Source organism: Martes martes (assembly GCF_963455335.1).
Source record: "Martes martes genome assembly, chromosome: 7".
Taxonomy (NCBI): Eukaryota; Metazoa; Chordata; class Mammalia; order Carnivora; family Mustelidae; genus Martes; species Martes martes.
Window position 1 is genome coordinate 52,200,727 of NC_137894.1, and position 24,934 is coordinate 52,225,660.

Genomic DNA, 24,934 nt, shown 5'->3' on the forward strand with positions numbered 1-24,934 from the left:
ATATATTTTAAAAACTGTTCTATTAGTAGTTATTGTTGTTATTCTCTTACTGTGCCAAATTGATAAATTGAACTTTATCATAGATATGTATGCACAGAAAAACATACAGCATATATAGGATTTGGCACTATCTGCAGTTTCCAGCTGCAGGAGCTTTTGGATGTACCTCCTGCAGATAAGGGGGCCCTGTAAGAGCATTTTTCCAGATTTATAGAGAAATAGACATCACTGAAGATGTTTAAGGTGTATAACATGATGGCCTGATTACATATATTGTAAAATGATTATCGGTAGACTTAGTAAACATCCATCATCTCATACAGACATAATAAAAAGAAAAAACAATTCTCCTCATGATAAGAACTCTTAAGATTTACTCTCTTAACTTTCCTGTACATCACACAGCAGTGTTAACAGTCACGTGTTGTAGATTACATTCGTACTATTTATTTTGTAACCGTAAGTTTGTACATTTTAACCACTTTCTTCAAATTCCCTCTCCCCCCTCTTCTGATAACCACAAATTATATCTTTTTCTGAGATTCTGTGTTTTTTGTTTTTTGTTTTAGGTTCCACATATAAACAAGATCATACAGTATTTGTCTCTCTGACTAACTTCCCTTAGCATAATGCCTTCAGGGTCCATCCTTATTGTCACAAATGGTAGAGTTCCATTGATTTTTATGATTGGATAATAGTCCATGATATATAATCATTACTCTTTATTCACTCTTCAATGGACACTTAGGTTGCTTTTTGTCTTGGATACTGTAACTAATGCTGCTATGAATGAAGGGGTACAGATATCTCTTCAAGTTAGTTTTTATTTCCTTTGAATATATTCCTATATGTGGAACTGCTGGATCATATGATAGTTCTATTTTTGATTTTTTGAGGAGTTCTTATACTGTTTTCCATAGTGGAGTTACCAATTTGTAATCCTACTAACAATGCACAAGGGTTCCCTTTTCTCCACATTCATACCAGCATTTCTTACTTCTTGTTGTTGTTTTTTTTATTATTATTATACCCATTTTAACAGGCATGTGGTGATATCACATTGTGGTTTTAATCTGCATTTCTACAATGACCAGCAATGAGTATTTTTCAGTACTTGTTGGCCATTTATGTATCTTTGGAAAAATGCCTACACAATTCCCTTGTCCGTTTTTTACTGGATTTTTTTTTTTTTTTGGCTTTTGAACGGTTACTCTTTGAGAGGTTACTCTTATCAGATATATGGTTTGAGAGCACTTTTTCCCATTCCATAACTTGTTTTTACACTTTGTTCATGGTTTCTTTAACTATGCACAAGTGATGTATTGTGCAGAAGTGAAGTACAGTTTGATATAGTCCTACATGTTTGTTTTTGACTTTGTTGCTTATACTTTAAGTGTGATTTCCAAAAAATCATTACCAAGACCATATCCAGAAGCTTTTTTCCCAAGTTTTCTTCTATGACTCTCATGGTCTCAGGTATTACATTTAAGACTTAAATTCGTTCAAAGTTAATTTTTGTGGGTTATATAAGATAGAGGTCTAGTTTCAGTACCATGCTTTTTAGAAGACTACATAAGAATGAGCTAACGAGTACAAGTTGTGTCCTTTAATGCCAACGTGTGGGTCCAGAAGAAAACAGGGAGTGGCAGAGATGAGTAACAGGGTGGGAGGACTGCAACTGTTGAAAAGTGCCAGTTTCACCAGGCCACTGGACTTGGGTTCCTTATCCTTTTCTCTGACTGTTCTCTCACTGAGAACTGCTCTTTGTCAAATGGTGCCTGACAAATAGGCAGGGAGCAGAGGGTGGGGAGGAAACAGAAAATAAAACATGGACTGAATTCTTTCTTGATAGGAATCAAGTACAACTGATTTACCCCAGCACTTAGCACATTGCCCAGCTTCTCTGGGGTAAGAGCTAGATTATTTCTTAAAGACATGAATGAGCTGAACTGAGCAGTTATTCTGCACTCCACTCTCCCATTCTCATCCTACTTCTTTGTTAGTATAACTGAATTCTAAAGGGGATCTTTAAGTCAGAGTGAGTGCAGAGGAGGGTGTATCTTTTTGATATAATAAAACAGAGAAAGTCTCCCGCATTTAAGCCTTATTTAACTCATCATCTCTTTCTAATTTTAAAATGTAATAATCTGAGCTGAACCTTCAAGGGAGGTTGAGATCTCATAGATTCTCAAATAACCCATTACATCACAACATCATTATTTGTATCTAAGTGTGGACTGTGACTAACATGCAAGGTCATAAACAATGTTTACTTTGTCAGGTACTCATTCATGATCTCTTGAGATAATTATATGATTCTTTTCTTTCATTCTATTAATGTAATTTATTACATTGATCAACTTGCATATGTTGAGTTATCCTTTTATATCCCAGGGATAAATCCAACTTGATCATGGTGATTGATCCTTTTTTTATTTTTTTAAAGATTTCTTTATTTTATCTTAGAAAGAATGCATGTGAGTGGGGGAGATGCAGAGGGAAAGGGAGAGAATCTCATAGAGACTCCCCACTCAGTGGGGAGCCTGACTTGGAACTCAATTTCATGACCCTCAAATCATTACTTGAGCTGGAACCAAGAGTTGGACACTCAATCAACTGAGACACCCAGGCATCCCATGAATAATCATTTTAATGTTGCTGAATTTGGTTTGCTAGTGTTTAGCTCAGAATTTTCGCCTCTAAATACATCGGAGATATTGGCCTGTACTTTTCTAGTGGTACCTTTACTTGGTTTTGGTATCAGAATTATGCTGTCCTTGTAGAGTGTGTCTGGGAGTATTCCCTTCTCTAATTTTTTGGAAGGGATGGGAAAGACTGGTGTCTAGGTTTAAAAATTTTGTTAAGAAAAAACCCTACATATTCACTTTGTGTTCAGCCCTACAAGTATGTAGTCAGTCCTGAGTGCAATGTGTCTGGGGAATGTTGTATAGAACTCCCACAAACTTACTTCTCAACCTTCATCTGCATCTTTACCCCCGATTATATAGGAAGCGATGAAGATCACTGTGGATGATCCTTCTACTATACCCTCTTCTTCTGCCTAACTTGCTTAATGTGGGAATTTATAACACCTGACTAGATAAGATTTAATAAACATATGCCTCCCTGGGTGAGACTAATTCAAAAGCAAAGAAGGAGTGTCCGGCAAATTGGATCTCCTTTGAAGTTTCTGGGCTGAAAACAGCTGGATCCTTGTGGCAGCTCAATACACTCATCCAGGGAGTAAATGCTTAGAAGGAACATTTATCTTTGAAGGTCATGTGCTCCACATACTCCCTGCCTACACGCACATCACAAGCACATCTTGTTCTAATCACATGACACTCCATGTGTCACTGTCCTGATTATTAAAGCTTTGCACTCCTTTTTGTTTTTCTTACTCCCTTAATGTCACTAATGTTCACAATAAAAGTGGAGGCAGTGCTTGGTTCAGGACCTTTCACCACTAGTACTAGAGCATCTGGTCTCCACTTCCTCACTTTTTTCCTAAGGTGTCTGGAGTAATCTTATTTACCACCTCAGGGTTTGCTGGCCAAACCTAACAGCTTAATCTAGGATAGGATCATCAAACTTCTTACGGAACAAGCCAAAGACTTTGTGGGCCATATGTGGGCCAACTCTGCTTCTGGTAGCACAAAGAAGCCATAAACAATACATCAACAAATGGCTGTGCCTGTGTTCCAATAAATTTAAGAAAGAGGCAGTGGTGCAAATTTGGCCCGTGGGCCATAATTTGCCAACACTTAATTTGGAATAGTATATTTTTAGCTTTTCATTTGTCCAACAATTTAGTATGCTTATGGGATTGTTCCACTTGCATAAATACTCTTGCTTGTTCTGGAAAGAAATATCCATACATAGGGCTCACTCTCTCCCACTTCATAATGAGGGCATCTGCAACAAATGTCGAGACTTCTCAGTCTTCCCAAATTGGTAAATCTAAGATCATGTTTCCACATAGTCTGTCTTAAATGAGTTATCACCCACACATCCAGAATATTAACTTGTAAAATATGCAGGAGATACTCTAACATCATGCATCTTCTCTTACTTCCCATCACTAAGTAACTCTTATATTTTTCTCTTGAGCCAATTAACATAACTCTCATGGCCCTGGTTCCCAGGAGAAACCAATATAAGGCTGATAATTAGAAATCTCAGAAACATCAGTAGGTCACTAACACCTCCTGTACTAATTAACTGCATTCTTACTGGAAAGAAACATATATTTTGTCTGAGAGGTGATTATACTACACAGCAGAAATCAAAAGTATTGAGTTTCTACAAATGCGGCTACATACCTAAGAACGGAAAAGGTAGGTCAGACAAATATTCCTAATGTTCAGCGATACCACAACAATCTCTCTCTTCTTATACTTCCATTCCACTTTCTTTCCCTTTTTCCCACTTGCATACTTTCTTCCTGTATCTACTTATTCCAGTCCATTGAACACTGTTCTATTTGAATCACAAAATTATGGCTGAAGAAGGAATATTCTGAAATGACTGATATTTATGATGTCTCTTTGGTGGTATGGTATCTCAAGGATCTTGCATCTCTCACCACTTGCTTCATCCTCTTAGGTGATATTTCACATTTCTCGCTGTGGGTACCAAATATGTCTTGCCCACTCCATTTCCACCCATGCTCCCAACAGATTACAGCAATGGAAATTATTTTCTGCCTTCATGCAGGGAAAGCTGGGGTGAGTCAGTTCCCTCCATTTGACACATTTGATAAATCATCCAATGATGTTAACCAATGAATGGGTCAAGAATTTGAGAATCATAAGAATGAATATGACTTAGTAGAACTGGTGTCCATCGGTTGTGAAAAGAACCTCTGTAAGAAGCAAGCTAAGATGGTTAAGAGTAGAGATTAAGAGAAAAATTCATGAGTATGGTACATCAGTGACAGAACACTGGCAAAATGACTTTTGAACCACTTTGCCTCCTACGTTTTCAGTTTTAGGATGGTTTTAATTATTGATCTTGGCCCCTTAGAGGAGAGGGAATGTTTAATCACTAAAGTCAAAAGACCTAAGTTCTATCTGATTTTCTGCATAGCCTACCTGAAAAATCTCCTTCCCATGTTCTGAATGTTAAAGCCAAAATATCCAGTAAGGAGAGTAACCAACTCTTAGGGGACTCTGCTTTCAGAGAATTTCTGATTCTCCAATACCTCTAAGAAAGAGGTCTGGGGAGCCTAGGTGGCTCAGTAGGTTAAAGCCTCTGCCTTCATCTCTGGTCATGATCTCAGGATCCTGAGATCAAGCCCCGCATCAGACTCTCCACTCAGCGGGGAGCCTGCTTCCTCCTCCTCTCTCTGCCTGCCTCTCTGCCTACTTGTGATCTCTGTCTGTCAAATAAATAAATAAATCTTTAAAAAAAAAGAAAAAAGAAAACAAAAAAAGAAAGATGTCTAAGAGGTCTTCATACCTCTAAGAAAGGTATGTCCACAATAGCCAAACTATGGAAAGAGCCTAGATGCCCATAAACAGATGAATGGATAAAGAAGATGTGGTATATATATACAATGTAAAACTATGCAGCCATCAAAAAACCGAAATCTTTGCTGTGACGTGGATGGAACTAGAGGGTATTATGCTAAGTGAAATAAGTCAATCAGAGAAAGAAAGAACTAAAAATTTTTAACTGGTTTGAATTCACTCTTCACTTATACGCTAATCATGAACACAGTATTTCAGGATAAACTAACTAAATGTTAGAGGTAATTTCTTGTAAGTCTTGAACAAAAGATGGCGTCCTCTTCAGATGGTAGCTATACTTGTCCTGAACAAAGCATGATGTTTAAACTTGTCAAATCACTAAGCTGTACACCTGAAACTGTTGTTGCATTGTATGTCAACTATGCTTAAATTAGAAAAAAGAGAAAAGGAAAGGGAAAAAGAAAAGAAAAAAGAAGAGGAAAAAAAAAGAAAGATGGGATCCTCTTTAAGCAGGGTAATCAAAACAAAGTAGTATGCAGAGTTACTGGTAAGTCTGTTTTCACTACAAATTTCTAGCTTTTCTCTTCAGACATATTTCTTCAGTCTTACCCGAAAATATAAGGAAATATTAGGAACAAGAAATTTCTGTTGGCAAGGTAAAGAATGTATTGTATTACACATTTCCTGTTCTTGGTGTAGGACTTGCCTATTACAAATAACAAACACAGGGGCACCTGGGTGGCTCAGTGGGTTAAAGCCTCTGCCTTTGGCTCAGGTCATGATCTCAGGGTCCTAGGATCGAGCCCCACATTGGGCTCTCTGCTCAGTGGAAAGCCTGCTTCTTCCTATCTCTCTCTCTCTCTCGCTCTGCCTGTCTCTCTGCCTACTTGTGATCTCTGTCTGTCAAAAAAATAAATAAAATCTTAAGAAAAAAAATAACAAACACACCCTCATTCTGTAAAATGCCATCCAGTTACCAATATTTTATATTCCTTGACCCAAATCTCTTTCATATATTTTAATGTTCTCTAAACAAGGAAGCAGGTACACTTCTGGTTGAAATTAGGTGTGAAGCATGAAGGCTTTCTTTGTAGCATACCCAGGAATTGTCATTTATTGGCTGAAAGATGTTGGTTTAACCAGAAGTAGTAAAAGTAAAAAACTAGTACCAAAATAATAATAATGGTAATAATTAATAATTACCTTGTATCACATATATGCGTACTTCAATCATATTTCACAGAATTCTTTTTCCTTTTCTTGCCCCTATTTCTCTTGTTGCTTTCATTTCCTTTTCATGATTATTATTGATTATGCTCACTACAAGTGTAGCTAACACCTATCAATACACAATGCTATTACAATATCACTGACTATATTCCTTGTGCTGTAACTTTTATCCAAGTGACTTATTCATTCCATAATAGGAAGCCTTCATCTCCCACTCCTCTTTACCCTATTTTGCCCATAACCCCAACACCTTCCCCTTGGCAACTACCAGTCTCTTCTCTGTATTTATAGGTCAGTTTCCTCCTTTTCATAATTTTTATTTCAAACACATGACCAGGTCTCTGTGCTCAGCAGGGAGTCTGCTTGAGATTCTCAAGCTCTCCCTCTGCCCCTTGCTCACTCATGATCTCTCTCTCACTCTCTAAAATAAATAAATAAATCTTAAAAAAAAAACATGGACAATGTAGAAAACTACAAAAAACTGATGATCAGAGTTTTTATTATTAAAATTACCTAAAATGTCATTATCCAAAGTGATCTTGCAATGTTGATGTATATACTTGCATATTTTTGTAGTGTATAATAATAAAGAGCACATCACATAATACATAGTCATTTGTAAACAATTTTTGTTACTTAATAATTTAGTGGACATCTCAACAACTCTAAATTTGCATGATTTATAATGGCCAAACTCATTTTGGTACTAATCTTATCAAATTCCCCTTTCTGAATCTTTTCATATCTAATTGTATCTTTTAATTGTACATTTAATTTTTCACTTTAAATAATGATAGATTATATATACACATCTTCACCTTTCTGCCTATTCACAGTCATAACATATATTCCCCTTGAAAAAGTTGCAGCAATTTTACTCACTCTCAAATAGCATTTTAGCTAAGCTCAGCTTCAAATACTGGAAGACATGATTGCATGACCTTTATCTTTCATGACTCTCTGGAGTCCTGTATTTTTTACATGCTTTTAGTGTATCATGATTAAATTTTGTTTCAGTGATGACACCATTATCTCTGAGTTTTGTGTTTGAATTGCCTAGAACAGATCTATCAAAAACACAAATGCTCTCTCAATCCTAGCAAAGTAAGGAGAAGCCCTTTTTCTAAGTCTGCTGACACTCTGGGGTTTAGAATTTCACCAATTTAAGGTACATCTTAATTCTCCAAGTCACTAGTTGCAGTGACAATACTGGAAACTATCAGAGAACTAAGACTATTCATTTTAAGTTATGATTCCTCTTAGAGTCAACACTCTTAAATTCATTGGCTGGTCACTATTCACTATTCCATGAGTGATTAATGCCTGAAATTTTGCAGTGAAAAGTAAAAGAATAATCACACAGTACATGCTGCTATGGTATATACATGTGCACAAATATGATTAAGAGTTTGAACATCAAATCATAACTAACTATTTAAGACACAGAAAACTTTTTCTCAAACATATATGGAGAAGACTGAAGAAGCCCAAAATTGCAAATAAACATGGTAAAGAAACTCTACCAGGAAGATGTTACTCTTTGTTCCTAATTCCTCCACTTTACCTGCCTTACTTATTCTCATATGATTTCTTTCCCTGTCACACTAGCTGGACTTTTTATTATCTCATTTCTATTTTTTTAATCTTCCCTTCGCCTGCCCTCTCTGTAGGTGTTCTAACTTCAAAATTAGACACTTGTAACATATTTTACACAAATCACTGATGGGCAAACAACATATCAATGTTCACTTCCTGTATTTCTCAATTCTTCCTTATTTTCTACCTTTAGAATACTTCAGCATCTTCTCTACTGGTTGAGCCAATGGATACAACAAATGACTCTGTGGTGTCTGAATTTGTATTGATTGGACTTTCAAATTCATGGGAGATGCATCTCTTCCTCTTTTGGTTCTTCTCTGTATTCTACATGGGAATTATCTTGGGAAACCTCTTCATTGTGTTCATGGTAATTACCGACTCTCATTTACACACCCCCATGTACTTCCTATTGGCCAACCTCTCTCTTCTTGATATAGGTCTATCATCTACCACAGTCCCCAAAATGATCTCTAATCTTTTCACTAACTGCAACATCATTACCTTTCCAAAATGCATGATACAGATATTTTTTATTCATTTCGTGGGTGGAGGTGAAATGGTGGTGCTCATAGCCATGGCATATGACCGGTACACTGCAATCTGTAAGCCTCTCCACTATCTGACCATCATGAGCCCCAAAATGTGTGTTTCCTTTGTAGTGACTGCCTGGATAGTGGGGATAATCCATGCCGTGTCTCAATTTGTTTTTGTCATAAACTTGCCCTTCTGTGGCCCTAATGAAGTAGATAGTTTTTACTGTGATTTTCCTCGGGTCATGAAACTTGCTTGTGTAGACACTTACAAGCTAGAGTTTGTAATCATTGCTAACAGTGGGTTTATATCCATGGCTACCTTCTTCTCTTTAATTATATCCTATATCTTCATTTTGGTGACTGTCTGGAAACGTTCTTCAGGGGACTTGTCCAAAGCATTTGTCACACTGTCAGCTCATATCACTGTAGTGATTTTGGTTTTTACACCATGCATGTTTCTCTACGTGTGGCCTTTCCCTACAATGTCATTGGATAAATACTTTTTCATTGTTGACTTTGCTATCACCCCCCTCTTGAATCCTGCCATCTATACATTAAGAAACAAAGACATGAGAGTGGCCATGAGAAGACTGGGCAAACGGATTGTGGGTCCTAGTGGGATCTCACAATGAATGGAGCAGATCCACATACAATACGCTTCAGGCTCACCAAGAACACAGCAAGTTATGTGACTGTTATCACTGCAATGGTAAGAATTCTTTAAGGGGGTGACATTTTAGCAAAGGTCCCCCTGTAGAAATTGATTATTTAGTTAGACGTGACTTTATTTTGTTAACCACAGAGAATAAATTGACTTCACCTACTTCCATCATGAGGAGAGATGAGAATAGAAAACTGAGCTGATTTTCAGAAGTAAACTTAATATTTGAATGCTGTTTTCAGGGTGACATTTTCTGTGACTTGCTAATTATATTTCTCAATTATGAAGACAAACCTCAAAGAATTGATAAATATAACTCAGAGTAAACTTATGATTTCAATAGATAAGGTGCATTTGGGTAAATCAAAATCAATGGTCTATTTTTTAAAGATTTATTTATTTTAGAAAGAGAGATTGGGTGCATGAACAGTGGTATGGGGAGAGGCAGAGAGAGGAAGAGGGAGACAAGCAGACTCCCCACTAAATGGGGAACCCAACACTGGGCTTGATCCCAGGACCCTGAGATCATGACTTGAACTGAAATCCATTGGTCGCTTTAACCGGCTAAGCCACCCAGGCGCCCCAGTACTCTATTTTTTTTAATTTCTATTTTATTTTAGTTTAACTTAGAATAAGAAGAAAATCAACTCTTTGTTAGTTATTTTAAGGATACTATATTTGTTTAGATTCGAACAGTTGTAAGTTAAGAAGAGAAACTTTTTAACATGATGAATAATTTAAGTAAATACAAATCAAAGATTTGCAAATTATTTTTTAGGTGGGAGGGGCAGAGGGGGAGGCAGAGAGAAAATATTAAGCAGGCTCCATGCCTAGCACACAGCCCAATACTCACAACACTGAGATCATGATCTCAGCCAACATCAAGAGTCGGAGTTTGAACCACCTGAGCCAAGGAGGCACCCCAGAGATTTGTGAACTTTTGTCTAATGCTCTATTATTCTAAAAATGAATATGTTACAAAATTCAATTATCCCAATTTATGCTTAAGGAAAAAAAGAACCTCATTGAAATAATAGATGTTTCACAAAGGAATAATCAGTCAGGTATGTGTTTAGAAATTCTGGTTTCTTTGAATATGGTTTGCCAATCAGGCAATGTATATCAGACCCCAAGAGCTTATACATCTGAGTTTGAAGTCTTGGATAAATGTAAAGCCCAAAATGGTGAGGCATATTCAATTTAATTGAGCACTTCTACAAATGGACTAAATGCTTTATTAAAGCTACACATAACTTTTTTGACAAATTTGTTTCTACTGCTCTCTAAATAAAATCTACTCAATTAAGGAAAATAATGCCTATATTTTTTCCTGTATCTCTCCAAAAACATGTCCAATAATATCTCTGCTTTCTTCATGTAAGTTAATCACTAATACTTCTTTTAATGCTTTGGTATTCATCTGGATGGGAAGTTCTTCTTTACTTGAACATTGCTAACCACTCCCTCTTTCAAATATTTTACTGGGGTTCTGAGAAACTACAGTCTCTTGCTTTTACTCCTACTCTTTGGAAATTTCTTCCCAGTAGCAGTTTGCTGGGGTTCTCACATCTGCCCCACGCCCACAATTAGTTTTCCTCAGAATTGCCTCTTTGGTCTTTTCTCACTCCATATTCTATCCCTGGGGGATATCTATTCCTTTGGCTTTAATTACCATCTCAGCTAAAAGCTTGCATTCTTAAGTCAGGGTATTATTTCTTGAATTCCTACTTCATAAATTTAACTGCCTGCTGATTTGATGTTTCAAGGGCATCTCCCACTCAGCAGATTGGAAACTAACTAATCATCTCATCCTCGAACCCACTGCTCTTTCAGGTCTGTAGTCACAATAAGCAGCACCAATATTAACCCAGTTCCCCAATACAAAATCTAGAAGTAATAATGGATTCTTCCCTTCCCTAATCCCCAACAATTAACAAATCAGCAAATCATATTAATTCCAACATCTAAACACCTCTTTAATATGTCCTTTGTTTTCTTCCAATTGTCACCATTCCTTATTTTTTTTAAGATTTTATTTACTTATTTGACAGAGAGAGAGTGAGAAAGGGAACACAAGCGGGGGAGTGGGAGAGGGAGAAGCAGGCTCCCTGCGATGTGGGGCTTGATCCCAGAACTCTGGAATCATGACCTGAGCTGAAGGCAGATGCTTAAATACTGAGCCACAAGGTGCCCCAAATGTCATCATTCTTGTCTAAGTCTTCACAAGTCATTTTTCAAATAGGATATTAAGCCACTAAATGTCTTCCCCCTTCAAATCTCATCTCCCTTCATTCCCATTATTGGCATTCAGAATGAAAATTTTTGAAAAATACATATAAATATAAGCACATGATCTTTCCCTTAAGACCCTTCACATACTTACCATTGTTATTAAATTAAAATATAAACTCCCTTTCAAGATTTATCAGGACATCCAAGACCTGGACCCCATCCTCCTCTAAAGACTCAGAAGACAACATGCTCTTGCCCTATCTACAATACCAGAGGCAATTTGGTTTCTTCTGATTGCCTAAAATTTTCATTTTCTTGGAGCACCCTGTGGCTCAATCAGTTAAGCATCAAAATTTGGCTTCAGCTCAGGTCATGATCTCAGGGTTGTGAGATGGAGCCTTGAGTTGAGTACCACATCAGGTTCCATGCTCAGCACAGAGTCTGCTTAAGATTCTATCCCTCTGATGTACCCTCAATTCATGCTTGCTATCTTTCTTTCTCTCTCTCTAAAAAATAAATAAATAAAACCTTAAAACAATAAACTTCATTCTCTCTCATCTTGAGGCTTTGCACTAGCTAATCATTTTGTCTGAAGCAACCGTCTTTTATGCTTTGCCTATTAACATCTGTTCATTCCCCAATTCTCAGTTTAACATCATTTTAGTAAGAAACACTTCCAAGAACCTGGGTCCAGGAGAGCTCTTTCCGTTGTATATATTATATCACTCCCTAGTGCCACTTTTATAACATCAGCCACACTCATAATTTCTTATTCAAAGTATGTCTTCCTCATTACATTTTAAGTTTCATGTAAGAAAGGGGCTGGGTACATCATGGTTACTGCTATAACACAAGTGAGAACTCCACAGAAAGTGCTCAATAACTATTTTCATTAAATAAATGAATAAAACCAACAAAGAGTAAAAAACAAGTAATGTGAATAATTTCTTGAATACTGTTTGGGCTTTCTTTGTACATTCAATCAAAGGTCATAGGATTACAGTACTTCCTCCCTTTTCTTTCTCCTTTTCTCTATTAATTTTCTCTGCTTGTATGTCCTCAGTACTCTATGGTGAAATCTAATAATGAGAACATTTTGTAGATTTAAGCCAATTCAAAGCTTAGGTCAATCTCAACTGAGGCAGTCTAAATCAGTGGTCTCAGCCCTCTCTGATACTTCTAGGTCCCAAAAACCCTACCTTAGCAACCTTTGCTCCTCTTTTTTTTTAAATATTTTATTTATTTATTTGACAGAGAGAGAGATCACAAGTAGGCAGAGAGGCAGGCAGAGAGAGAGGGGAGGAACAGGCTCCCCGCTGAGCAGAGAGCCCGATGTGGGACTCGATCCCAGGACCCTGAGATCATGACCTGAGCCGAAGGCAGAGGCTTAACCCACTGAGCCACCCAGGTGCCCAACCTTTGCTCCTCTTGACCCAGCAGCTTTTTCTGCTGCCAAGCAAACCGAAGATCCATTCCTCAGAAAATGGCTCTTAAATCACAGCTTGCTCTGTGTCTGCCTGGTCAACTCCTCAGGACTTTATTTCTACCTAAATGTACTCATTCATCTTAATATGTTGTTCTGCCTGGGATAGTGTCTGATTTAGAATACAGGAATATAAGGACTGGAGCACACTGACATGATAGAATGATTTTATGGGGCACTGTGTTGCAGAATAGTGTTCAGGGGGTGGGGAAGCAACAGGAGAAATTTTCCTCTCATCTTAGAGTAGTTGTGCTTCTTCTGGGCAAATAAATAGCTTTACCTCATCTTATATATACTGATTCATGTACTTGACCATGAATACCTATTTATTTTTTAATTTATCAGCCCACAGTAGTCTCCAGTTTATATTATTGTTTATATATTTTGTAATGTCAATACTTTTTGAAAATTAATTTGAAATTATCATCTGCAGTCAAGATAATTATGATTTTTCTTATTCTGAACTGAGAAAATAAAATACAACTCTGAACAAATACAGCTCTAAGCAAAGATAGATCCTTCACACTCTGGGCCCCATTATAGCCTGGAGATCAGATTCTTTGTATCTCCACATCAAAAATAGATAAAGACTTACTTTTACAAAGATACACTAGGCTAGTTTCAATGCCTTATTATAGGTCCTTTGAATGAGTATGTCCCCCAGGTAACATGCTCCCCTTAGGAACAACTCAAAATAACTCCCTACATTTTCCTTTTTTTTCCTCTTATCTGGTCGCCTTTATCTCTTAAAAAACTGATCCAATAATATACAAATTTTACTTGTATCCAGTCAACTTAGGAAAAATAAGGGTCAAAAGCATTCAAGAAGACCTTCATCTTCAACACTCCAAAGCTTGGGACCATAGGTAAATATATACAGGTTAACACTGGCTATAATTGATATTAGGAAAATGATCAATTTATCCTTATCCCCAAGAATTATCTTGACATATCACGGGTTTTATATCTATTTATTCAAGTTTGGTACTACAAGTGAAAGTATGTCTGTCCACTCAGGATATGTTTTCACCCTTATCCCTTCATTTCAGTGCTTTCAAACAATTCATCCTGAAGATCATCAAATCTATATAGGGATATTTTACACAAACCAACGTCCTGCCTGAAAACTTAACCTCTTCCCTCAACCCCCATTCATCACCAGGAATTCTTTTCTATTTTTCTCATGGGCAAACCAATATGACTCAAACATTTAGTCCCCCAAGAAAAACTAATCCTAGGCTCAGTATTGCTCTTATCTGAGACAACAGTAGATCTCTCTCCTTTGCACCTAATTAGCTTATTTCCCATTATGAAGAATCTAATTCAGATTTAGTCTTTGAGGAAAGATTGTGCACAGAAATTAAGACAAAGCTCTCTGAATTTCTCTTCTCCTAAAAATGTATATCCTGTGGCTGAGGAGGCAGATAGGAAAGATGCTTTTGAATTATAAAACCACACCTGTCATGATTGCATCCCTCTCCCTAACCCACTTAACTCTGCTTCAGTGTCTGCTCTTCTGTAAAATATTTGTGTCAAAATTTTTCTTTTATTGAAAATATTTTTTTTCCTTTTCTTTCTTTTATTTTTAATTTTATTTGACAGACAGAGGTCCCAAGTAGGCAGAGGTAGGCAGGGAGAGAGGGGGAAGCAGGCTTCCCGCTGAGCAGAGGGCCCCATGCTCTCTACCTGTAGAATGAAGTAACTGAACAAGATTCTCTCAAAGTTCTTTCTTACTTCTATACAAACTTATAATTCTGATCATCTTATTTGTTTAACCTGTATCTATATTTCTTGTTTAAAGAAGGGTATCCCTAGGCCCTGAACGATTGAAAAATATTTTATCTCCAACAGGAATGATACCAAACTCAATGGATTCTTGGCTTCTGAACTTCTGAGAGCTTCACAAAGTCACCAGGGTTTTCTAAAAAGGCAGAGAAACAAGTGCATGGTCTTTTTCTCCAGACAAGCTCTCTTAGGTCATTAGGATTTCCTCAACAATGATACATGGTATTCCAGATGTTTATAACAGAAAGGGTGGAAATTTCTTCACTCAACTAAATACTCACTTTTTATATGTATATCTGGGCTAAAACCAGGAAATACAAGCTTGTGGAGAAGGTATTATTAAACTCAGTTTTTTCTCTATATATTTGGAAGGGCTACTGTTTTAGTTCTTATATAAATAATTCAATACCTACTCCTAGGAAATTCATTCATCACATATTTCCTGGACTTCTATGTGCCAGCCACTGTTTTAGGCAGGTGATACAGTGTTAGACAAAGCAGAAAGGGTGCCTATACCAAAAACTTTAATTTTGTATTTGTGAAAAGCATATAAATACTAGAAGAAGGGTAAGTAAAATAGTGCCTGAAGGCTACACGAATGCTTTTGATCAGTTACTTCCTAATTTTTTAGTGGTGACTCACCTGTCAGTTTGCTGAACTACCCTCTCCATTCTACCAAACCCCGCTGCCACACCCATGATTCACATGCTCCAAGTCTTAACTTGTCTTTATATCAGTGGCCAGTTTCCCTACAGCTTTACTATTACTTTCCATTCTTTCAGTCAAAAGATACCTAAAGCAGTGAATGAAAACCCAAATAAAATTCAAACCCAGGTGTTTGTAATTCATCAATGTGTTTTCGTTTAAACTTGCTCAAGCAACATATGCAAAGACATGCAATGTTCTACCAATGCCTTTTTTGATTATCATTTTATCTTCCTTATTTGTTTTTTAGGAATTTTTTCTAGGATTTTCTTATTCCTTCTCCTATTCATCACTTTACTTTCTCCGTATCTTTCCAATACATCTTCATTCTTCCCCTTTATGTGTTCTTTCTACCTGTCCTTTACACATGCTACTGATTCTGATTTCAACATGTTGATTACACTCAATTCCATATTTTGCATTGCAGTTGTCCATGTTATAACAATTAAAGTTTATTAATAGGTTATATTATATGTTATAAATGGAAGATTAGAGTCTTTAGACTAATAGGTTCATGTAGTGTGGGATTTTCTTGTTTATAAAAATTATCACTCAAACTCCAAGACAAACATGATTTCAGTAGTACTAGACTGACAGTAATGGGAATTCCCAAATCTGACAAATTAGTTCAGAGATTTTAAGGGATTTATAAGATAAAATAGCCACTTTTATGATAAGATCCTGAAGTATAGGGTTTACATATTTTATCTTAGCCTCACATGATCTCAAGAAGCCATTATTCTTTAGCTTCAACTTTATTTCTCCAAACTGAATTTGATGATGAGCTTGGAAAGTCACCAAACACATTCTCTTCAGCAGGTAGAGGATATTGCCATGAACTTCTTCCATGAAATAAGGATGACCTTTTAACTCTACAATGGTCCTCAGATTCAACTCCCCTCCCAAAGGATTATGCCCTTTTAATTTAGATGATTCAAATGTGAATAAAAGCCCAGTGATCACAGTATGAATGAAGTGGTAAAGCATGGTTTACAGAGAAAATGTTAGAAAGACTATTTAGAACATGTAGGTAAGAGGAGGTAGAAGACAATGTAAAAATGAAGAGGTAACAAAAATAATTTCATATATGTGGAAATAGGAAAAGAATAAAACCTACTTGTGTCCATCTGCTATATTCCCATACCATTGTTTTTTCTATCCCATTTGCACTTCATTGTCTCCATTTATTTGACCACTAATTGTGTCTCTCTTAATATTTGCTAAGAATTTCCTAACATTACTAACCTTGTTCACTCTGAACTGGGTGGGCCAGAACATCTACTTTCTTTCTATTTATTTCATGGTTAGCAGAATTCATTATAAATGGCCAACCCTAGTCAAACTGAAGCAGGGGAGATGCTCTGTCAATTATCTGGATGGAAATGCCCCCCAAAATTCCAACTTAATGATAGTTTTATTTTTTTTTAAAGATTTATTTATTTATTTATCAGAGAGAGAGAGAGAGAGAGAGAGAGAGAGAGGAGCGAGAGTGAGCACAAGCAGACAGAGCGGCAGGCAGAGGGAGAAGCAGGCTCCCTGCAGAGCAAGGAGCCCGATGTGGGACTCGATCCCAGGACGCTGGGATCATGACCTGAGCTGAAGGCAGCTGCTTAACCAACTGAGCCATCCAGGCGTCCCTAATGATAGTTTTATATAAATGACAAGAAGCTTAATCAGGACCCTTTAGTTACTAAGCTATATCTACTCCTTTCACAAACCCACACACACACCTTAATAATCACATCTCTGAACTCATTTCTGGCAGTTTATGAAGATGGCTGATTAAGCAGGAGAACTATTAGAGTGTTACTTACTCAGTTCATTTGTTATCCAATAATTATGAGTCAATCATTTTTTCAAACATTCTTAATAAAGCATTTCTTGAACTCTCCATCCTCTTTGATTTTTTAAAAAAGATTTATTTATTTATTTATTTTAGAGAGTGAGAGACCATCAGCAGAGGCGGGGCAGAGGAAGAAACAGAGTGAGGGAATCTCAAGGTGACTCCATGCTGAGCACAGAGCCTGATGTGGGGCTCCATTTCATGACCCTGAAATCATGACCTGAGCTGAAACCAAGAATAGAATGCTCAACAAAATAAATCACTCAGGTGTCCCTTTGATGTTTTTATCAAAAAACAAAGTACATATACCAAATAATATTTCAAATCTAAAGAGATTTTTTTTAATTCTAAAAAAGTCAGAATCAATTACTGTTATTTAAAATATTGGCTATGCAATTTGATTACTTTTTTGCACTTAATATTCTAGAGAAAAATCTTCCTAGTGCTACTATAAACTCTTTTATAAACATTTATTTTAATAACTATTACATTCCATTATATGCAAATATTGTAAAAGACTTAAAACTAATGTTTGGCATTTAAATTGTTCAGTTTTTCCACTGCAGAGTGTAATGAACATTTCTGTGCCGGAAACTTTTTCTGTCAAATAGAACTCCATAAGGAGTACTATTGCATCAAATGATAAGGATCAACATTACTGATACATAATTCAAAATGTTTTCTTTAATGCTTGAATCAGACTGTATTTCCCCCCAGCAATGTATGAAGATATCTATTTCATTGAGGCTTCCTGGTTTTGATAATAACTGCAAAATTCTTTGTAATTAATTGGAAACTAATATATATTTTATCTTATTTCTTTGATTTGTAAAGAAGAAATGAATATACCTACACCCACAGAGTTGACATTTATGAATTCTCTCTTGATATCAATTATGTCTAGTAGGTTTTGAAAGTTTTACTGAATGGTTTGATCTCTTTTTTTATATTATAAAGATACAAACCTTTTGTCTCTCTATAACATTTCAATTACAAGTATGATTTATGTGTTTCTTTGGAGAAAATTGTTTTTAAGGACTTATGAGAAACAGACTTCAGAAGTGTCTTAACTATTGTTATGTTAACTGTTACTATTCTATACTCATTTCTAATTTTTTATTATTCTTTTAAAAGGTCCGTCTATTTTTTGTTTCAAAAAAACTTTTTTAGGGGCACCTGGGAGGCTCAGTGGGTTAAGGCCTCTGCCTTTGGCTCAGGTCGTGATCTCAGGGTCCTGGGATCGAGCCCCACATCGGGCTCTCTGCTCAGTGGGGAGCCTGCTTCCTCCTCTCTCTCTGCCTGCCTCTCTGCCTACTTGTGATCCCTGTCTGTCAAATAAATAAATGGAATCTTTAAAAAAAAAACTTTTTTATAATCTCATGTACACTCTTCCAATTTTCTAGGAGCCAATACATATTATTTTTGTTTTTAATTTTTATTATTTTCTTTTACCTGAATTCCTTGAGTTTAATTTGTACATCCATTTCTAAGTTCTTAAGTTGCCTGATTACTTCATGTACTTGAATAAATAAGAGCAAATTTAATGCAGTAGATGGCCTCTGAGTGCAGCTTTGGTCATACTACCAAACCCATACCCTGGGTTCCCATGATTTTGTTAATAATTTACTATCAATTAAATAAAAGATCTGTCAGTAACCAATTTAAATTATCAACAGTTGACACATAGTTTTTAGTGCCTCAAAGCTGATCCTTCTTTCATTTCTTTCAGGTCCCTTCAGAGTCTTCCCTTCCTTATGATTCAATGGACCAAGTAAATGGCTCTGTGATAACTGAGTTTGTGTTACTGGGACTTGTACAATCCTTAGGAATACAGGTCTTCCTTTTTCTTTTCTTCTCTTTGTGCTATGTGGAAATTATCTTGGGAAACCTCTTCATTATGTTAACAGTGATTTTGGATTTTCATTTACACAACCTATCACTCATTCATTGACCTGGGGCGTTCATCCACCACAGTTCCTAGGATCATCTCTGATGTTTTCAGTGGTTGCAAAATCATTTCCTTCCACAACTGCATGATACAAATGTTCTTTATTGATGTCATGGGAGGAGTTGAGATGGTACTGCTCATAGCCATGGCATATGACAGGTACACAGCAATTTGCAAGCCTCTCCACTATCTAACTACTATGAATCCCAAAATGTGCATGCTTTTGATAGTAGCTGCTTAGATTACTGGGCAACTCATGCTGTGTCTCAGTTTGTTTTTGTCATAAATTTACCTTTCTGTGGCCCTAACAATTTGGGGAGTTTTTTTGTTTTTTTTTTTTTAATTTTCAGCATAACAGTATTCATTGTTTTTTTCACCACACCCAGTGCTCCATGCAATCTGTGCCCTCCCTAATACCCACCACCTGGTTCCCCCAACCTCCCACCCCCCGCCCCTTCAAAACCCTCAGGTTGTTTTTCAGAGTCCATAGTCTCTCATGGTTCACCTCCCCTTCCAATTTCCCTCAACTCCCTTCTCCTCTCCATCTACCCTTGTCCTCTATATTATTTGTTATGCTCCACAAATAAGTGAAGCCATATGATACTTGACTCTCTCTGTTTGACTTATTTCACTCAGCATAATCTCTTCCAGTCCTGTCCATGTTGCTACAAAAGTTGGGTATTCGTCCTTTCTGATGGAGGCATAATACTCCATAGTGTATATGGACCACATCTTCCTTATCCATTCATCCGTTGAAGGGCATCTTAGTTCTTTCCACAGTTTGGCGACCGTGGCCATTGCTGCTATAAACATTGGGGTACAGATGGCCCTTCTTTTCACTACATCTGTATCTTTGGGATAAATACCCAGTAGTGCAATTGCAGGGTCATAGGGAAGCTCTATTTTTAATTTCCTGAGGAATCTCCACACTGTTCTCCAAAGTGGCTGCACCAGTTTGCATTCCCACCAACAGTGTAAGAGGGTTCCCCTTTCTCCACATCCTCTCCAACACACGTTGTTTCCTGTCTTGCTGATTTTGGCCATTCTAACTGGTGTAAGGTGGTATCTCAATGTGGTTTTGATTTGAATCTCCCTGATGGCTAGTGATGATGAACATTTTTTCATGTGTCTGGTAGCCATTTGTATGTCTTCCTTGGAGAAGTGTCTGTTCATATCTTCTGCCCATTTTTTAATATGATTATCTGTTTTGTGTGTTTTGAGTTTGAGGAGTTCTTTATAGATCCTGGATATCAACCTTTTGTCTGTACTGTCATTTGCAAATATCTTCTCCCATTCTGTGGGTTGGGGAGCTTTTGTTGTGATTTCCCTAGGGTTATTAAACTTGCATGTATGGACACTTACAAACTAGAATTTGTGGTCACTGCCAACAGTGGCTTTATATCTATGGGCACTTTCTTTTTCTTAATTGCATCATACATCTTTATCCTGATAATTGTTAGACAACATTCCTCATAAGATTTATCCAAAGTATTCATCACTCTGTCAGCTCACATCACGGTAGTGGTTTCGTTTTTTGCCCCATGCATGTTTCTCTATGTGTGGCCTTTCCCTACCAAGTCAATGGATACATTTTTGCCATCATAGACTTTGCCATCAGTCCCATATTAAATCCTGCCATCCATACTTTAAGGAACAGAGATATGAAAGTGGTGATGAGAAGGCTGAGTTAAAGAGTTGTAAGTTCTAGGGAGATGCCATAACAGACTTCACTGGTAAGAGCACAAGGTGAATGTCATGAACCATCAGGACCCTTATGACCACCAGGAACACTATGGATTAAGTACAATTTTGTTACTGCCCTTAAAAAACTGAGAACTCTACGTAAAAGAGGTATTGAATCAAATACTTTCACTTTCAAATAGAGCTGCAGTTATTTCTGTTAAGTATGCAAAATAAAGTATTATATATTCCTTCCTACCTACAATACTAAATGGTAATTACCATCAATGAGTACATTCAATTTTCATGTTTTTTATCTCTATGTAAATACATACATGTATATATGGTTGAATTTTATTTATCAATATTTTCATATTGATTATAAGCATTGCTAGAAATCAATATTTCTTATGGAAATTTTGTGGATCCAATGGATAAAATATGAGTTTATTCAAACTAGCACCCATTAAAAGTCAAGAAAGAAATATTTCTCATCCTAATTATATTTTATGTTAGATAAATAGGCAGGCAACACTATGCTACAATTCCTAAGAATTGTTTACTGTCTTTAATTGTCAAAGTATTTTGTACAATGTTGCTTTAGAAATATACTCTACTATTTTACATAATGCAAAATTTGTCTATGTTCCATTTTTTCCAACAGATTTCTGTCATCCTTGCAGTCTTCCTCAAAGAATTTCTTGATTCACCCTAAAACAGTATCTACAATTATCAAAGCATTTCAAGAATGTTATTACCTAAATAAAAGCATCCAACCCAGATCTCATCTTATATAATATACCTATACTTAATCCAGGGTGCTTAGGACAAAGAAGATGGCTGACATCTTTACTTTACTTTTCCAGGTAAAACTTGGGAAGTCTGATGAGTCAAGGAGCATGACTGAGAAATCAGCTGGATGCATTCCAATGACTGATTTAAGAAACATTAATTGTGGTGACTCAGCTCAATTGTAAATGCTGAATTGTAATTAAAGCTGCTCAAAAAAGTGGTAAAGAGGAGACAAGATGGCGGGGAAGTAGGAGGAGGCGCCTTTTCAACCTGTACCCTAAAGTGAGCTGATTACCTACCAAAGAACTCAGATCACCCATGAAATCAGCCTGAGATCAGAATTATACACGTCTGGGTCTCTACAGGGGGCAGAAGACACCAGTGGGCAGGTAAAGTGGAGTGGGAATGTCGGACTGATATCGGAAGATAAACAAAAGGGGGAGGGAGCCACCAGAGGCGACTGATTGGAAAATAATACCCCAATACGAGAGTGCCCTGCGTCTGGGGACCAGCATTAACTTGGAGTCTGGTTGAAAGCACTCAAAAGAGCAAAGGATCGTGGGGAGAAATTGTGGGAATCGGGGCGGCTAGGGACAGGGGCTTAAGTCCCCAGACCCAGGTCAGCCTCCCCTGGCACTGAGCCAGAGAGAGTGCGGCGGAGAAACCTGGTCTTTGTCACTGAGCCGCCAGTGCGCCCAAGAACGGGTGGAGTCCGGCTCCCGTGAGGGGCTGGGAGCCACACCAGATGGCAGAACACGCACCTTGCTGGAGATGCGTGCATGCCTCACCCTCTCCTGAGAGAGGTGCACGAACGCCCAGCCTGGTGTTCTCAGACCCACGCGGCGATAGAGCCGATAGAGCCGATAGAGCCAATAGAGCCGGAGACGCCGCGCCCCAAACCCTCCCCTGGGAGAGGTGCGCGCGAGCCCGGCGCTCTTAGCCCCGGCCAGCAGGAAAATCTCAGTGTGCGATCATTGCTAGGAACCTCTCTGGCGGTCTGGAGCTGCCCAGACAGCCACCACTGCCTTGGTTTTGCATACAAGCAGGAGATCCTGCGTCCCCAGGGACCGCGACTCAGAACCTGCTCTGCCAGCAGCCCAGTGGCTGCAGCACCTGAAGGGGAGCAGACTGAGGCTTCTCTCTGAGAGGGAGGTCGGGGTGCAGTTTGCTTTCCTCTAAACCTCCAAAAACCATCAAAAGCTGTCAAGGCGAGAGAAAAGAAGTGAACAAACATAAAAACCTCCAGAGAACAAAAGCCTGAAAAAACTGTTTTTCTCAGAGCCCACCCCCTTGAGGGGGGCAGGAGGACTTAACTCAGGGAACATCATTGACTGAAAACCCACGTGGCAGCCCCCTCCCCCAGAAAACAAGTCAGGAAAGAAAAAAAAAAAAAGACTACAAGAGAACAACCACCACTACTTCATAGATACAACTTTTATTTTTAATTCATTCCCACTATTCTGGCTCATTTTTTTCTTTTTTTTATATAGATAATTTTTAACCTATTTACCATCACAGTGAGATGTCCAGTACATCAAATTCCATAATAAACTTCTAACCTGAATTTTTTGATACATAAATATGTGTTTTTCTTTTGCTTTTCTATTTTTTTAATTTTTTAAAAAAAATTTAGTTTAGTTTAGTCCATTTATTCCTTTTTTATTTTTATTTTCTAATATTCATATAGAGTTAAACTTCAAGGCAACCCCCTTTCTCCAATCAATGCTACCCCTATAGGTGAACCAATTTTTAATCCCCCTTTTTCTTAGGAAAGTTGAGTCCTTTAACAAAGATATCAAGATACATCCAGGAAGAATCAAAATAACCTTCCTCGCCCACACTGAGAATCTATAACCATGCTCCCATCTTTTTCTTCTGCCAGTGTCTCTATGTATTTATGTTTGTCCTGATAGTATATAAATCTTATACTTGGGGTTCTTCTTGACGAGGCTCCTCCTTCTTTTTGCTCATATATATATATATATATATATATATATATATATTCTCTCATCATATACTTTTATCAGTCTTTTTGTTTGTCTGTTTTTGTTTGTATACATCATAAATCTTACCCTGGGGCCCATTTGGGCTGAACCTTCTCTTTTATCTTCCCTTTTTTTCCTGTCTCTCTCTCTTTTTTCTTTTTCTTTTCTTTTTTCTCTCATTTGGGTGGGGAATCCTGAGTACTCAGAAGCGTTCCAGGGTGCACCTTGACGGCACCACGGTCGATACATCCAGCTACATCTGTCCTGTCATCTCTCACCAAAATGACTAGGAGGAGGAATCCCCAACAGAAGAAAAATACAGAGGATGGGCTTTCTGTAACAGAGCTAACGGCTATCAACATAGACAATATGTCGGAAAGAGAATTCAGGCTAACAATTATTCAGGCAATAGCTAGGTTGGAGAAAGCCATGGATGACCAAACGGAATTGATTAGGGCAGAATTGAAAGCGACCAGGGATGATGTTCATAATGTTAGGGCAGAGCTGAAGGCCACCAGGGATGAGGTTCACAATGCTCTCAATGAGTTCCAATCTAATCTAAATTCTCTAAAAGCTAGGGTAACTGAGACAGAAGATAGAATTAGTGATCTGGAGGACAAACAGATAGAGAGAAAGGATCCGGAGGAAGCCTGGAACAAACAGCTTAGAAGCCACGAAAACAGAATCAGGGAAATAAATGATGCCATGAAACGTTCCAACGTCAGAATTATTGGAATCCCTGAAGGGGAGGAGAAAGAAAGAAGTCTAGAAGATATAGTGGAACAAGTTCTTCATGAAAATTTTCCCAATCTTGCGAATGGAACAAGTGTTCATGTACTAGAAGCAGAAAGATATCCCCCCAAGATTATAAATTCCAAAAAAACATCCAGGCACCTGATAGTAAAATTGAGGAATCATAATTGTAGATACAATCTCTTGAAAGCCGCTAGGACAAAGAAGCTCCTTACATACAGAGGAAAGCCCATC

General features: G+C 37.4%; 2 protein-coding genes and 1 pseudogene across 3 annotated transcripts in view; 2 read left to right on the top strand and 1 right to left on the bottom strand.

The window, feature by feature from the left end:
• The window catches only part of LOC308346819 (olfactory receptor 4F3/4F16/4F29-like), a gene marked incomplete at both ends in the record, with an annotated part of 298,432 nt that overhangs the window by 193,564 nt on the left and 79,934 nt on the right, over positions 1–24,934 (bottom strand). The gene's annotated exons all lie outside the window — the stretch shown is intronic.
• Positions 8,524–9,465, top strand: LOC308346035 (olfactory receptor 4F6-like; the record flags this gene model as incomplete). Its single annotated transcript, XM_080808660.1, has 1 exon — positions 8,524–9,465. The coding sequence occupies one exon, from the start codon at positions 8,524–8,526 to the stop codon at positions 9,463–9,465; it is 942 nt and encodes a 313-aa protein (XP_080664786.1).
• On the top strand, positions 19,305–21,181 carry LOC308346832 (olfactory receptor 4F21-like; annotated as a pseudogene). The gene is made up of 2 exons: positions 19,305–19,817; positions 20,808–21,181. The product of its transcript is annotated as an olfactory receptor 4F21-like (transcript).